Raw genomic sequence first — 16,084 nt, 5'->3', positions numbered from 1 at the left:
AGACCCTCTCTACACAATACCTTCCCTTTAGAGAAGGGGTAAGACCCAAGTCCTAGCATTTGAGTCAAGGGAATTTTCAACTTGGTGATTCATCATGAAACTCATTCAGAGGTGAAGAGCCAGTTGCTGGCAGTGAATCACCCAGCCTCACACATGCTCAGCAGGGTAAGGGGCTAAGGAGATCTGTGTTTCTTTAAGTACAGTCCAAGAGCCACCTTCACTAAAGTTAACCAGTGTTTAATATTGAGAATCCAAGGTTCCACCTTTGCCTACGAAATCAGAATCTTCAGGGGTGGAACCCCGAAATTTGATATTTATGCATGCTGAGTTTTGAGTTTTAGTGGTCTTACCTTGTCTCTCACCACATCACTGAGGCCTCATCCTTGGCATAATCAAACCCTTGCTGAGCTCATGGAGAGAGGCTAAGGTGAGCAGGTGCATGTGTGAGCAATGAGAGAAGGGACCAGATAAAACCCAGTCTAATGATTGGATTCACTTCAGGGCCAGAGTGCTGACCCTGTCTTACAGTAAGGTCACAAAGTCTTCACATTTCATTCTAGGTCACAGGATACTCCTTTCATTAGGAGTCCTTTACTCAGCAGTGCCTGAAATGGTAGTGAAGTGGGAAAAATTTAAAAAAAGCAAGTATTTCTGTTTTGCAAATTTTCACAAACTTTCTTATCAACTTTTGTAAGTCTCTTTCGTCTGATGACTTGCGGTGTTGAATTTAGAAAATGACTGATTACATTTTTAAACTTTATTTTGCACTAATTGGTTTGTTGCTATCCAATATTTGATAGCTATTCTTAAATCCTCAATCTTAAGGAATATATTTACTTACAACCAAGTCATATTCTTTTTCTTTTAAAACTATGAAAATTTGTAAAATAATGATCATATAGGTTTTAATACTATCAGTGTTATTTCTCCATGATCCCCTCCCTGTCTCAGACTTATTTTCCTTCTGATTAAGGATAATCACCCGCCATTAGAATAGAGCCTACTTAAGTATATAGTGTTTGAGGCAAGGACCAAGTGCCTGGCACTGTGTTCTTCTCAAGGAAGCAGTTTACTAATTCTGGTATATATGTATTACTTAGTAAGTAAAGACATCTCATTGTTTTCGATTTCTGTGTATTTGTTACCTTTTCAAAGTCTACTGTTCTTTGTATGTCTTTTAAATTGGAATAAGTATGCTACATTTTTTAGGCTAATTGAAAAGTTCTCTAAATATAGTCTTTGTTGAGCCTATGATTTGTCTACAAAAGTTGTTTAATTAAAAGCATTCGACTTACCAGTATATCAGCTATGCGAAGAAAAATGTCTTGGTAAATTACGAGCATCACTATTATTTGTAATATGGAAGCATGTTTGTACAGCTTTGGAATCTTCTAATGCCCACGAAAAAATTGAAGGCTAGAATCTCCAAGCAGTGGGCTGACATTGGTTTCCAGGGTGATGATCCCAAAACAGACTTCAGAGGCATGGGAATACTTGGATTAATCAATCTTGTGTAAGTGAAAATAAATTCTCTTTAATTCTCTAAATGAAATTACATGTAATCTCTAATCTTGTTAAATTTTAGTGAGAATCAATCTAGTTTTATTCTATCTCTGAATTTTAATAACTGCTGTGCTAAAGGTATTTACTAATACGCTGGCAACAATATGAATACATAAGCCATATACCGTGTGTGTGTGTGTGTGTGTGCGCGCACACGCGTGCATGTGTGTGATTTCTTTACTTCCCAATACTTGCCTCTTTCTTTCTCTTCCTAACCGCCTTTCTGATACCTTTTAAGGAACTGTGTGTACTCTCTTCTTACTCTCTTTATCCTCTTGCCTGTTCTCTCTTGGCTCTCTGACTTCATTTTAGGAGTTTTAACCAGATAAGATAATGATAAAGCCTCTAAACACTTCTTTGCCATCTGTGACAAGTAATTTAAATCCCTGACTTTTCAGAGCCTATATGAACTGTCTCTTGTTTTTCTTCTTTAATATTTATGCTTGGGCACATGTATGAAATCTCAAAATATGTAACTAAAATCAGAATTGATAGCCAAAACTATTTTAGAAAGTAAACTGGAAGATTAATATGAATATGCAATTGAAGATAGACTAGTGTTTGGGTCTGTCCTTGAATTGTGATTTATAGACTATAAAATGCCTAGAATGGGAACGCTAACCATTAAGAAAGTTTGGATAATTGTTACTGTGAAAAATTCGTCCTGAAACTGAGCTAATTTATGTTAATATTCAGAAAAGATATCTAGGTCAATATGGATAAGGCCGTTTGGGGGGAAAATAGAAGATAACAGTAGGGCTTCAATATCTACAATTTTTTCCAGTTACAAAAGTATTTCATTTTCTGTAGTACCTAAATTGTATGAGCATGAAAGTTTTCCATGCATCTACTTTTCAAAGATAAAACACCGTTGTCTGAATAATAATTACAGAAAATGAGATTGCCAATTTTCCACTTTGATAAACAGAAACTTCCATTTGGGGAATTTAATTAGAATAAATGCAGTTTGTTTTCACTTGGAAAAATTATGAAATATTTTAAAATTCATTATTGTTCAGAACACATGGATCTTTTGTTTTCAGCATTTAAAGACCATCTTTTTTCTTGGTACTTATAAACTACACAGATAATTGAAACTTAATTAGACACACACACATTCTTCTGATGCTTCCTTTCTTAACTTTTGCTGAGTAACCTTTCTTTTGGTTCATTTCCTCAGAAATCAAGATTTTTCAGCATTCGCCAGAAGATAATTTAATTTAGCTTAAAATTTAAATAATTTAATAGAATTTGATTCAAGACTGTGGTAAGGAGTTCTGGTAGACCTTTAAATGATTTGCAGATATTTTTACTCTATTTAGAGCTAGTATCTACTAATTTGAAAAATGACCAAGATTCAGATATATTAATTATTTGATTGCCATTGATGTACTGGAGATGCTTGAAAACATAAAATTAGCTCTCATTTCTCTCTAATTATGTTTGTTGTCCTGTGTATGGAGCTATAACTGTTCAGGATCAAAATAAAGATACAGTCAGGAAGCAGGCAAGCTGTTCAAATACCTTTATGTAATGAATTTTAAAAATTTCTTGGCCTTTGTCATCAAATCTCTTGAAATATTTTGTTGCTTTGAAGGACAGCTGGTAGTTTGACAGATAACGATGTTTTAGGTAAATGAATGCTCAGGCAGGTATAAAATAAAAAGGATATTTTACAGAACATGAATTGAAGAGAGACTGGAAAAATCTGAATAAATGAGGAAAGAGAAGCAGAAAGGTAAAATATACAAGCTAAGGCCAAAAATATATGTAGGAAGGGAGAGAAGGCAGGAAGGAAGAAAGGAGAAGGAAGGAAGGAAAGAAGGGAAGTAAGTCAGTGCAGATTATTGTAAGGAATAGGTCTCCTTATTACATAGATGCTTATTTTCCTTAGACACTGTTTACATAGGGGTTTCCTAGGTAAGTTCAGCAAGGAAATTAAGTTTCTCTGTGTTACAGATTGAATATTTTAAAAGTAGCTTGATTATTGAAATACTAATATAATACTGAATTGTATTAAGTATCATGCAAAAAAAAAGAAATATAAATAGTCTACTAAGGGCATTTTAGAGCCTGCCTCCAGATAAAGTAGAAAATTAGAACATGTAAAGAAAGCATTGCACTAAAACGGGACTTTCTTCTGTTTGAGAATCAAATGGAAGTTTTGTATATTCTCTCCCCAGAAAATGTACACACAGAAAATGTATGAATAATATAAAGTGATTCATGGATCCCCCTTTGTTCATGAATGATCATTCATTCATGAACTTCTAAGTTAACAATCCCTGTTTAAATGGGTTGAAAATTAGAGCCAATGAAGAAAAATGGAAGTCTGTAGTATTAACTTGCAGAAGGAAAAATAGAGGGACATTTGATTAGAAATTTCTATGCTTTATGAAAATGTCAATGACTGTGCCTTCTAAAATTTAAATAAACCATGGAAATCCATTTTTTCTTCTACTTCTTATCCTTACATAAACATCCAGCCAGTCATCATGTGTGTATGAGTATCAGTGCATTATGGGGTGATCCAAAGTTTGAATAGATTTGGTCCCTGTCTTAAAGAACTCGAAGAGGTTGCATTAGTACAAGCCAACAGTATTTATGAACCTTTATATATTTCTCTGTTGTACCTGCTAATACTTCTGTTTTGTGGCCAGTATTTTAGTTACACCACTGATCAAGGAGCGTTTTTTTTTTAGTGCAAAAGGAAGGCTATTGACTTTCTTCTGATTGCATTGACAGTGGCATTAAGCAATATAGACTCAAGTTGCAACAGAAGGAATGAGCTCAGGTGAAAGGAAGTGTCCTAACAGGTACACAGTGACTACTTTATAGAAAATTTAGAACAAACAAATAATCAGAACTCTAGATTTTCTTTTAAAATAGATAAAAGTCTCTTGTTAGATCAATTATTTGTCAAAATACTTCAAAGTCTAGCGAAGGGCCCATGTCCTGTACTAGATAGGCCTGATGGCTCAGAATTAAGTTTTGATTCAGAAGCATCTTGGAGTCACTGAAGTGACTTGAGATGGAGATTGGGATGCTTTTGGCAGTAAGACTGTCACTTTGACAGTAGCTTTTAAAATTGCTTCTGGATATCTTCAATTTGCATGACGTGTTAATTTCATTATTTTTCTTAAACTTTTTCAGGTATTTCAGTGAAAATTATACCAGTGAAGCTCATCAGATTCTTTTACGTTCAAATCATCCAAAGTTAGGGTAAGCTGGATATGTTAAAGAAACCATAAGCTCTTGAATTGAAAGTATTTCCGGGTATTTTTAAAAATTAGATTATTCTAGTTAATAAGAACTTCATAAAGAATATTGCGTGATATATTATTTTATGGCTAAATGAGATCATAAGCAATTTTGTATGTAATTCAATATATTTTTATCGCAAGGTATAGTTTATCTATAAAATGGACATAAGGACCTTATAAAAATTTTCTGAGAGATAGATTTGAAAATAAGAATATAGGAAATGGCTTTGAAATGGGAATAAGAAAATGAGAAATAGCTTTGAAACTTGTGAAGTGAAATGCAAGTTGACATCATATTATTAGCTTTGTCATTATTTTTATATTCCAATGATACCTATCTTTGAAAAAGCATTGTAACGCTATTACGCCATAAAAATAAATACCCTGATAATGGAGGAGAGAATATCAGATTACCCAGTATACTTTAGAAATCAATGAGGGTGTATGTAGTACTCTTTTTAATTTTTTTTTAAATGATTTTGGTTTTAGATAGTCATGTGGCCAGAGCTTTGTTTTCATATCTTAGATAATATCCAGAAAATCAACAGCCTCTAAAGAACAAAAATTAATATGTAGAAATTTTTGTAAACTCAATACAGTGTTGGAAATGGATCAAAGTTACTTTTTCCTAATTCCTTGCATAATTTAAAATTTACTTTATGAGCTATTTTGGCTAGCTGGGGTAACTGGTAATGTTTCTGACATAGGTATTCTTATGCAATAGTTGGAATCAATCTTACAGAGATGGCTTATAGCTTGCTGAAGAGTGAAGCTTTGAAGTTTCACCTCTACAACTTTGTTCCTGGTATACCAACAATGGAACACTTTCACCAGTTTTATTGTGAGTATTGAAATGAGTTAAAAGTAGAAATTTCTAAGAGAATTTTTTAATCCTTAGGAAAGTATTACATATAATACCTTTATCAAATATGTAACTTATACTTGTCATTTTACTATTTAGGATCTTTCAAAAACAGGAAGATAATGGAAGATGGGTATCCAAGAGTATCTTGTACTTCAGTTTATATATTTGCTGATTTAAAAAATTCAGTGAGGCAATTTTTGACATGTATGCAAATGTAGGATTTACACAGTTTTTCTGTAGACATTTGTTTTCCAGTCAACTATAAAGTGAATTTTTCTTCTTGGATACTGGTTAGTGAATGCTGTTGAGTCAAGGACAGATCATTTGGTTGCTCTTGTAAGGAAATTTCAGGGAACCTTTCACACACACACACACACACACACACACACACCTTTTATTTCAAGGCCAGGTTTTCTTGTGTTAGGTTGGGGTATTAAATAACTGTTCCTAAAGCAGTCATATCACCGCTGTTCCATTAACTTTTATTGTGATAGTTGAACGCTGAAGGTTTAATTGAATGATCCCATCTTCTGAAGCTATTGCTCAGAAGCAAAGAATTCAACTCTAGCTTGGCTTCATACTCTATTTTTTCTTGATCTTTTTGTGTCTTTAGATAGGACATAGGAAACTAGCATATAGGAAACTACTTAGACAATAAGTGTCCAAATCATAACTTCTTCAACTCCATTCTTGAAGGAGTCATCAGGTCTCTCTTTCCCACAACATCCCGTGTTTACTTACCCCCTAATTCCAGGTTTGTCTACTTCTTAAATTTCTCTTGCACTTGTCTACTTTTTCCTATCCCATTGTAACTGCACGACATCAGTCCTTTGTTACTACGTTACTGTAATAGCCTTTTCCCTAGTTTTTCAGTGATGACCCTCCTCCAAATCTCCACATTGAAGGTATAGTTATTTAAAATGAAAATCTAGTCATTTTCTTTCATCTTGTTGCTGAGGAACTGTTTTTTCCCCCCACCCGTCTTATTTGATTTCCTCTCCTAAATCTCTCATTGACTTTGAGCATAGTGCCTAAACTCCTGGGACTTTGCTAACTGCTTCCAGATATTTGTTTTCTGTATGAAATAGATGCTTGTGTAGTGGTGCCTGTTGAACATAAAACAAATATAAAAAGAAACAACCAAAAAACTCCCTCCCCCCAATCAAGCATTTTACCATATTTAAATAAATACAGGAGAGTGACAGGTAGGAAAGCAGTACAAAATGACCTCTGTACAGTATTGTTTTCCCCTGCAGAGGGGTAGCTGGAGCATCTTTGGATACTGTTGCTTCCAGTGCCCTCAACACCAGTATCTTGTTTGGCTCCTGACCAGGAAGAGCATCAAAGTAATATGTGAGGCGGAAAAGTCGTTATAGGACCTTCTTAGTTGCCTTGTTTCTATCAGTCCTATCCATGGAGCTGTGGATCATCAGGAAAACAATGAAGCTTATGTTTTTCAAATTTCTTGAAACATTTAAAGCAAACACACACACACACGTACGTACATCCATCTTTTACGCAGAAGTTTCCCCCTCAAAATTGATTTTCATACCCTTTACCGATAGTTTCATATCTTAATTAAGGTTCTGCTTTTCTAGGAAGGGGCGTATTCTGACTAGAAAATAATGTGAAACCTTATCTTTTAAACATACCTACCTTTTTTGGTTGGGGGACTGAGCCCAATTCATTTGTACGAATCAGTTCCAAGATAGTAATTTCTATCTAAAAGAAAGAACTATATAAAGAGATTAGGTTTCACATTTTTTCTTTCCCTGTGATCTGTGTCCATCTCCCCTTTCCCCCTTTTCTCTCCTGCTGTTTTGCTGTTGTGGTTCTCCATGGGCAAGGCGGAAGCAGTGAGTGGTAATTTAGCTCCTTAGCTCTGCTGTCACCTTTTGTACATCTAACGTGTAAGCACATAGTCACTGTCATCCTGGGAAGTCACTGACCTTTGGTTTGGTGGTTTCAAAAAAATAACTCCTCAAATTTACAACCAAAAAGTTATGACTAGTAACAAAAAGTTATGACTAGCTTCATTGAGGTATAATTTATATACCATAAAATTTACCTATTTTAAGTGTACAATGCAATGAGTTTTAGTACATTTACTGAGTTGTACAACCATCACCATAATCCAGTTGTAGAACATTTTTGTCACCCCCGTAAGATCCCTCATACCAGTTTACAGTTAATCCCTGTTCCTGTGGTTCTCCTGTTTTTTTTTTTTTTTTTTGGTTCTCCTGTTTTTAATCCCTATGGGAAAACCTCAGGTGTCCCTGCAGCTTTGGTTAGGGGCAGTAGAAGCATACAGGGAATTGTAAGTTTAGAAATCTTTTATGGTGTTTCTCTTGAGTCTGGTGTTCTAAACTCCTAGAGTCAAAAGGGCAATAGGAGTGCTTTATGGAAACAACTCTTTTCCATCACTTCATGGCAAGCTTTAGGAGTCTTATGCCATGTACGGCCCTGCCAGCATCCTAGAATTTCGGTATCTTGCAGTTTCCTCATGTCTCATTAAATCAACTTAGCCATTACAGTCTCAGTTTTTTGAGTCAGTCTTTTTCTGACACCAGTTTACATTATAATGACCTCACTCTGAAGCAAGAAATTTCTAGTATTTTACTCTTGAGCAGTTTGTTGTAGACTATATAGTCATTTGAATAGGTAATGAAAGCAATTTAAAGGAATGGTAAACAGCTAAAACCTGATAGCCAGAAATACTAAAACAAGTTGTATTCTATAAAATTTAGATGGATGTCTGACTTTTCATACTACCTAGAACATTAATCTCCAAAGTTTTTGATTGCACACCCCTATCAGGATACTGGGGGTAGGGTGCTGGAGAACACAGACTCAGTTTATATATGGATGAGTAATTTCTGTAGATGTACTTTTGTGCTAATGTATACACAAAATAAATTTTGAATGAAAGAAAGACTTAAAATATTAGTTAAAAATAGTTACAAGATTACTATTCTCAGCTTGTCTTTTGGGAACAGGAAGCAGATGGTGTCCGTCTGCTCAAAGAGGCCTTATTCTTTGATTTATCCCATATCCTGGTTGACAAAAATCTGTTTTATCATATATGAAGGGATTAATCTGAAATCTTTCTTCAGTGGACCTTCTTATGAAGTGCTGTTTCAATGTTGAAATGTCATGGTTCTTACCTGTTAATGTTTGCTTTATGACTAATGTTTTAAAATTGAATTTACGTTTATTTCACACTAGGCAATTATGATAGCCTAGCCACCCTTTTATGTAAAGTCACTGGGTTTATCCCCCCCCATTTATCTGAAATAAGTCACTTCTATCCCTTCTTGAATATAGCTTTTCAGAAGGGGAAATGAGATTCTGGTGGAAACAAAGTCTAATTTACAACATAATAGAGACCACCTGCAAACTGTGTGATTTGGGCAAGTCATTTAACTTCTCTGCACTTCTGTTTCCTCTACAGAAAAATGGGAATAACAGTACTGCGTCATAGGATTGCCATGAGAGTGAATGAGCGCATGGCGAGGACTATAGAAGCATTTCTTAAATAATTAAATAGATACATTCGGTTGAATCCAAATAGGGTTTAGGAGCGGTTTTAAATTCGCATTTTTTTGTTGTTGTAAATATGTCTGTTTACACATTTATCTGAATTTTTTTTTTTTTTTTGCGGTACGCGGGCCTCTCACTGCCGCGGCCTCTACCGTTGCGGAGCACAGGCTCCGGACGCGCAGGCTCAGCGGCCATGGCTCACGGGCCCAGTCGCTCCGCGGCACGTGGGATCCTCCTGGACCGGGGCATGAACCCGTGTCCCTTGCATCGGCAGGCGGACTTCCAACCACTGCGCCACCAGGGAAGCCCTATCTGAAATATTTTTAACATTTTGAGTGTGAATTTGGCTACTGTAATAAGGATATTGAAAAACAAAAATATTAAGCCTATTTCGAGTTCATGTATTCTTTTCTAAAAGGGAAGGTGCTGATATGATAGTTCATTGAAAAAAGCAGAAATAACTTAGATTTATAAATCAAGTAGAAAACAGCTTTTCTATACTTTATCCATTTTCTTGTACTTTTATTTTCCTGTTTCAGGGGTCTCTGGGGATAACCTTTTTTTCCTATTCTCAAGGTATCTTTTGACAGTCTCTCTTAAATTTGAGGCATTTTGTTGATTTTTTTTGCGACAAAGAGTATATGTACTCTAAGTATCTTATTGAAATTGATATTTATTTTGAACATACAAATATATTTCTTATAAAGTTCCTCAGGTTTCTAGTAGTTTAAGATGGTTTCTGATCATTGAATCCTAATATGGATTAGGATATACTTTTAAAATGAGATGGTTGGATGTGATTTCACTATTGAGCACTGTATTTATGGTTTCTTTTTAACTGCAGGTTATCTTGTGTATGAATTTGACAAGTTTTGGTTTGAAGAAAAGCCAGAAAGTATTATGTATTTCAACGTGTACAGAGAGAAGTTTCATGAAAAGATTAAAGGACTCTTACTGGATTGTAATGTATCACTTACTTTAAAAATATGAATCATCCGTAGTATCTTCTATTTCTACCACATTTTGCACACACAACAGAATTTACATGTTGTAATAGAAATTATCTGATCATTTACACTCCTTATATATAATTTCCTACAAAAATGTTTCAGAAATTCTATTTAAGAAAGCTAGTAGACAATCAGTGTATGTTTACACTTGTTTATACACTGTCCTCCAAAGGTACCTTATCCTTCCAAAGATCCCCTCTGTAGAGTCATGTGAACTACAGTTTGGAACTTGGGACTTAACCCATTTAGTGTAAAAGTACAAATCAGGTATTTTTATTAACTTGATTGATTAAAATGTGTAAAAACCAGTTTTCATGTTTATGTATTGTAGCTATCAAGTTGGTATCTTTTCAGAGCTCCTAAGATTTTTTGTTTTTTAGTCTGGAAATGATTGTTTTTTAATTTTCTTTGCCTTATTTTATTTGTAGGTTAATTAACAGAGAGATTCGTTCTTCATGGTTTTCTTTGTTTGCATTTCAATCACACGTCATACCGTTGCCTCATAGGAGCAAAAGGAGCATATAGATAAGTCAGAGAAGACGAAGAATTATGGCCTTTTCGGTTTCTCTGATTATGTCATGTAATAGGTAATGAGGGAATGACAGTATTAGTGATTAGCTTTTTTGTTTTTAAATACCACACTGAAATATCACAGTGGAATTTTAAAGCTTAAAGACATTTTCTCATCTTCAGTATTTGCTTTTTATCAGTTAGAGAGAAGAACTTGTAGTTAGTGCTTGGTATGAGGGCCTTTCATGAAGCTTCTCTATGGATGTATGTTTATGAAAAGAGATGCGTTTGCTAAGAAAATCTTGATTATACTCAAAGAACAGGTGCTATTTCAATAAAGCTGTCTTTGAGTTTTAACAAGAGAAAAACAAAGCTTTTAAACATCTCAGTTAAACATCGTTGGTTTATTTTACTTACTGTTAAGCCTTGCTTCTCTTTGCTTTGACTCCACAGTGTTTCTAGATAACGATGTATGGACTTCGTGGGTATTCATTGAGTTAACAGTCTGTGGGATTCTAAAGTAGCCTAAGATGATGACTGTGCTTTTTGTACAGCTTTATTCTCCGAAAATCTCAGGAGAGCAGCAAGTGCTGTCAAGGATTATATAGTGATGAGATCCTAATAGGAACGATTTCTTCCCTGTGTGTTTTAGACATTTGTACTCGTCGCAAAACTAAAAGTTTAAGGATAGGTTCATCCGATTACCAGATTCTCCCTAAATCCTACAGAAAGCAGCCTGTTAAACACATAATTTAATCTAAAACACGAGGATAGTTAGCACAGCTTTAAAATGGTGTATATCAGGTGTTTAAGGACTGGCTTTTATGTGATACATAGCAAGGCCTGAAACTTTCAAGTATTTGTTTACGTCTGTTGACAAACCTCTCTCTTTAAACTTGCCAAAGAGAAGAGTGGTTAAAAAAAATAAACAATTGGAAAATAACAGATGCGGTGTTGTCTAGCACATACATTAGAAGTGCGCGCATTAAAATTCTTTTCTCAACAAGATAAAACTTAAAAATTGGGCTCATTTTATGATAATAGTGGCAAAACGCTTTTCAGTATTATAGGAATTTTAAAACTGGTTTCTTATAGGAGACTTCTCAACCTTGGGAGTATCTTAACTTCTTTAAATGTTTTCTATGCTTTATCATCCAGCCAGAGCTCTGTGAGATAAGGATCAGGTATTAACCATTAAAGTTCATTTTATCAAGGTGTTTACCATTACATGGAAAGCAATTGTTAGTCTTTTAGTTTTAGAAAATGTTTACCTTTATATTTTCATCTTTTAACAGATGAGGTCTTGAACTGATTTAAACCTTTGTCTGTATGCTTAATAAAAGAATGATTCAAGTATGGAAGAGGAAACTTTTCAAGTAATTAAGTTTTTCCCCTTCTAGGAAGTAAAACAAACTTTTTAATAATGTTTTTAAAATGTTATTAGAAATTTTGTTCAATAATATATTATTTAAGTCCACCTCTGTTCGTATAATGCATTGTTCTGTTTTTGCTTAAAATAATCTGTAACCATTTCAGATAATTCTGTAGCAAATTGGTCTAAAAGCCACCAACAGATTCTGAGGTTTGCTAGTTTGAAAGCCAAGCTAAGTGCCATCAGTTGTAAATTAGAATGTAACATGAGCCTTCTGACTTTCATGTGATAATGACATACATGAAAAGAAAAATATGATAATTGTGTCTGCCTTCCTACTTTTCCTTGCTTTCAACATTTGTATGTTAGAATTTTAGGTAGTCTGAAAATCTGTATTTAGAATCTTACCTGTTTCTATAATAATAAAATACCAAAGTAGTGATAGAATTGAAGTAGCAGGAAAATTGTTTGTTTTAGCATCAAAAAAGTGAATCAGTGCTGAAATGAATTTTTGTATGTGCCAGATTGAAGAGTGAACCAGTGATAAGAATAGTCTAAAAATATAATTAAAATGGTTGCAGTTTAAATATGTTCTGAAAGACAATCTCTAAAGAATTGAGAGAAATCAGGGGATATCAGCGAACCTAGACCAAACCCCTTTCTATATATAAATATGGTGATATATAGTTAGATATAAAAATCAGTGTCTTACTGGCACCATTTACAATTTAGAAAACAGAACCTTTTTCTTAAAAATGCCCTTCCTGATTTTTTTCTATTTTAAGAGCAACTTGGATTTGTATGTATTTTTCTATGCGAAATACATATACTCTTCATTTTTATTCCAGTGTTCGTAATTGTTTATGTGCTGTTTCTCCCCTTTGCATTCAGTGAAATAGAACTTGGTCAAAGATTTGCTCTAAGGAGAGAAGCATTACATGAGTGTGAAAGTGGAGTGCTCATTGCCAGAGCAAAAGAGATTACATGTTATCTTGGCACAGAAGAGAAGAAATTGGAGGGCAATAATGTTATTATCCTTCTTGAATTAATGATTGGGGACCAGCAGCTATTTTCTCAGGATAAATGGTCCACCCAATTTCTGGGGAGGGTTAGTTTCCATTTCATATTTATGAACCTCTCCACAGAGTAATTTTTTTTTAATGAAGATTAAGGGAATTGGTAAAAATCTGAGAAAAATCGTGAGTGAGTTGTTTTTGTTTTTTTTTTCCTGGCTTCAGCTTTCGATAAGAAAAATGTTAAATGTAGTGCAGGTAAGACCCAACTACTGCATTACTGTTATAGGGCGAGTCTATGTTTTTATTAAACAAAGTATTCAAAAAATATTTAAGCAGTAGCTTTCCCTGGGGGAAAGAGTGCTGGTTGGCAACTTAAAGAAATAGATTTTTGTCTACTTTGGATAAAGCAATTAACTTCTTATGTAAAAGCAATAGTTGAAATGCGATGTCATTTTGTTTGGAATGTTGTGAGCAAATAAAAACATGTTGAAATTGTTACAAGCCTTTCTGTTAATACTTCTCACTTCCCATCTTCCTCATCCCTTATTTAAGTCATTTATGTTCATGAAATAATACTTTTCTTATTTAATCCTTTAATCATGTTCCTATAGAGTAAATCAGAATATACAGAAATTTTTTTTTATTTTTGTGACTTTAACTCATCCACTAATTACCTATTTAAGATGTTATTGGATAAGAACAATTGATTATGAGGCCAGAAAAGAAGCTACCATCCCCACCTCACCCCCGTTCTTAGAAAGGATAGGAATAATTCATACTTTACTGCAATATGTTTTTCTTAGCTTCACAGTGTATCATAGATCTATTTTTATATTAATACATAGCTTCCATATTTTTTTTACAGCTGCAAATCATTCCTCTGTGTGTGTGTGTGCATGCTCATTAAAGTTAGTACTAATTATAGCTTTAAATGTATATATTAGAAAAGAAGTGCTCAAAAATTAAAGAGCAAACAATCATCTCAAGGAGTTTGATGAAGAAGTACAAAACAAACCTAAAGAAAATAGAGAAGGAAATCTTAAAGACAAGAGCTTAGATGCATAGAAAAGAAAACATGCATACAATAGGATCAACAAAAATAAAATGTTTGAAAAGAACAATATTGCTAAACCTTGGTGAGGCAAATAAACAGTAAAAAAAGAAAGCAAATAATAAATACTGTCAAGAATGAAATATGAAACATCACTACAGATCCTACAGATATTGAAAAGAAAATATATTGAGTAACCTTGTCAAAATTATGAAAATTAGATGAAATATAACAATTTCTAGAAAAATACAACTTCAAAACAAAACTATCCAAGAACAAATAGGGAAGCAAAAAGTCCTAGAGCTATTAAATGGATTCAGCAGCTAAAAACCTTTCCACTAAAAAACCTGCAGCTTTATATGGCTTTCACCAGTGAGTTAACACATTTAAAAATAAAACGATGTTAGTTTTCACAAACTCATCCAGATAATTTAGAGTGTACACTCTGCAATTCATCAGACTATCATGTGAAGATCTTAATAGATGTAGAAAAAGCATTTGATAAAAATTCAACATCCATTCATGTTAAAAACTTTTACCAAATGAGAAATAGAAAGGGTTTACCTTAATTTTATAAAATGCATCTTTATAAAATTTTTTAAAAAATGCATCTTTATAAAATAAACTATAGCAAATATACTTAATTGTAAAACATTGGGATCAGAATTAAGAAGGGATGTCCTCTGTCACCACTTGTATCTGTCAGTTATTGCCACAATAACAATGTACAACAACCAACCACAAAAAAAATCTCAGTGGCATACAAAAACAATTTCCTCCTCACACATGGGTAGGCTAGCCAGGCAGTTTTGCTAATCTCAGCTGGATTCAGCTGGCCTTAAATTGGGGCCATGGTTTCAGTTCCGGTCAGCTCCATGTGACTAATTCATCTGAGGTCAGTGGGCTACCTGAGGAATGCTCTTTTCATGGTGTGGCAGAAACACAAGAATAAACCCAGTTGCTCAAACACATTCAAGCCTTTGCTCACATCATGTATACTAGCATTCCCTTAGTTGTGGCAGATCACATGGTCAAGTCCAACATCAACAGAGCGGGGAAATGTACTCTATTAAGAAGGGATAAGGAGCAAATCATTCAAGTTGTTACAGCAAATAAATTCAAAACTGCTAGAGATCCCACCTACTGCAGGAAAACAAGTGGATGGAAAGAAAAGTTATTGCTTATAAATGATATGAGTGTGTACATAGAACATCTAAAAGAATTGGAGGTTGGGTATTCAGGGCAGGGATGAGGAATTTGGTGTCAATAGTGATCACATGTTGAGGGTGAGGGATTCTGGCTAAACCAATTTAGCAGGATTCTGGCTAAAACTGGGCTCTTGAGGACATGCCCAAGGACAGGACCTAGTAGAGAAAACTCAGAGGAGCCTGACTAAAGTTTGGTAGCGACTTGTCACTACTGCCCATTGGCCGACCAGGATCCCAGCAAGTGAAGTTCTATGTTTTCTTCCTTCTTGAAAAAAACATGCTACTCTAAGGTCGTGCTTTGTCTTAGTTTGGGTTCTCCCAGAGTCAGGCCTTGAGACAAAGATTTGTAATTCATTCAGGAAGTGATCCCAGGAAATACGGGTAAGAGAGTGGGGAACAGAGAGAGGGACTTGAAGTCATCCCATAAATGGTTTTAGAGGTAAGCAAAATAGCTCTGTGTGTAACTGGATTTTGATTGATCGCTCAGAGGTATTCCACCTGACGTTGAGGGGCCTGAGATATTCACCGCCAACTCCCATCAGTTATTGGTCCAGGGCTGCTCTCGGGGGTGGGGGGTGTTATTTTCCCTGTTCTTCTAGTGTGCCATGCACAGGTGGGCAGATATGTCTCTGGAGGCCAGAAGAAGACCCTAAAAAGTACAGGTGCTGACAGGACGATAGGATGTC

The 16,084-nt window shown here is 34.6% G+C and overlaps 1 protein-coding gene across 2 annotated transcripts in view; it reads left to right on the top strand.

Annotated features, from left to right (window-relative positions):
* Positions 1 to 13,634, top strand: part of ELMOD2 (ELMO domain containing 2) — a 29,061-nt gene extending 15,427 nt beyond the window's left edge. For both annotated transcript variants that reach the window (XM_022582461.3, XM_022582462.3), the window contains 4 exons: positions 1,380 to 1,513; positions 4,717 to 4,785; positions 5,534 to 5,667; positions 10,076 to 13,634. In XM_022582461.3, the coding sequence (XP_022438169.1) occupies positions 1,380 to 1,513; positions 4,717 to 4,785; positions 5,534 to 5,667; positions 10,076 to 10,221 (483 nt within the window). In that variant the 3' untranslated portion in view covers positions 10,222 to 13,634. The remainder of the gene's footprint in view (positions 1 to 1,379; positions 1,514 to 4,716; positions 4,786 to 5,533; positions 5,668 to 10,075) is intronic.
* Positions 13,635 to 16,084: the final 2,450 nt, after the last annotated feature.

The sequence above is a fragment of the Delphinapterus leucas genome, chromosome 5 (assembly GCF_059928025.1).
Source record: "Delphinapterus leucas isolate spDelLeu-1000000601 "Yukka" chromosome 5, BTC_Dleu_Yukka2, whole genome shotgun sequence".
NCBI classification, from domain to species: domain Eukaryota; kingdom Metazoa; phylum Chordata; class Mammalia; order Artiodactyla; family Monodontidae; genus Delphinapterus; species Delphinapterus leucas.
The sequence above is the reverse complement of the archived record's forward strand: the minus strand, read 5'-3'. Positions and strand labels throughout refer to the sequence as shown.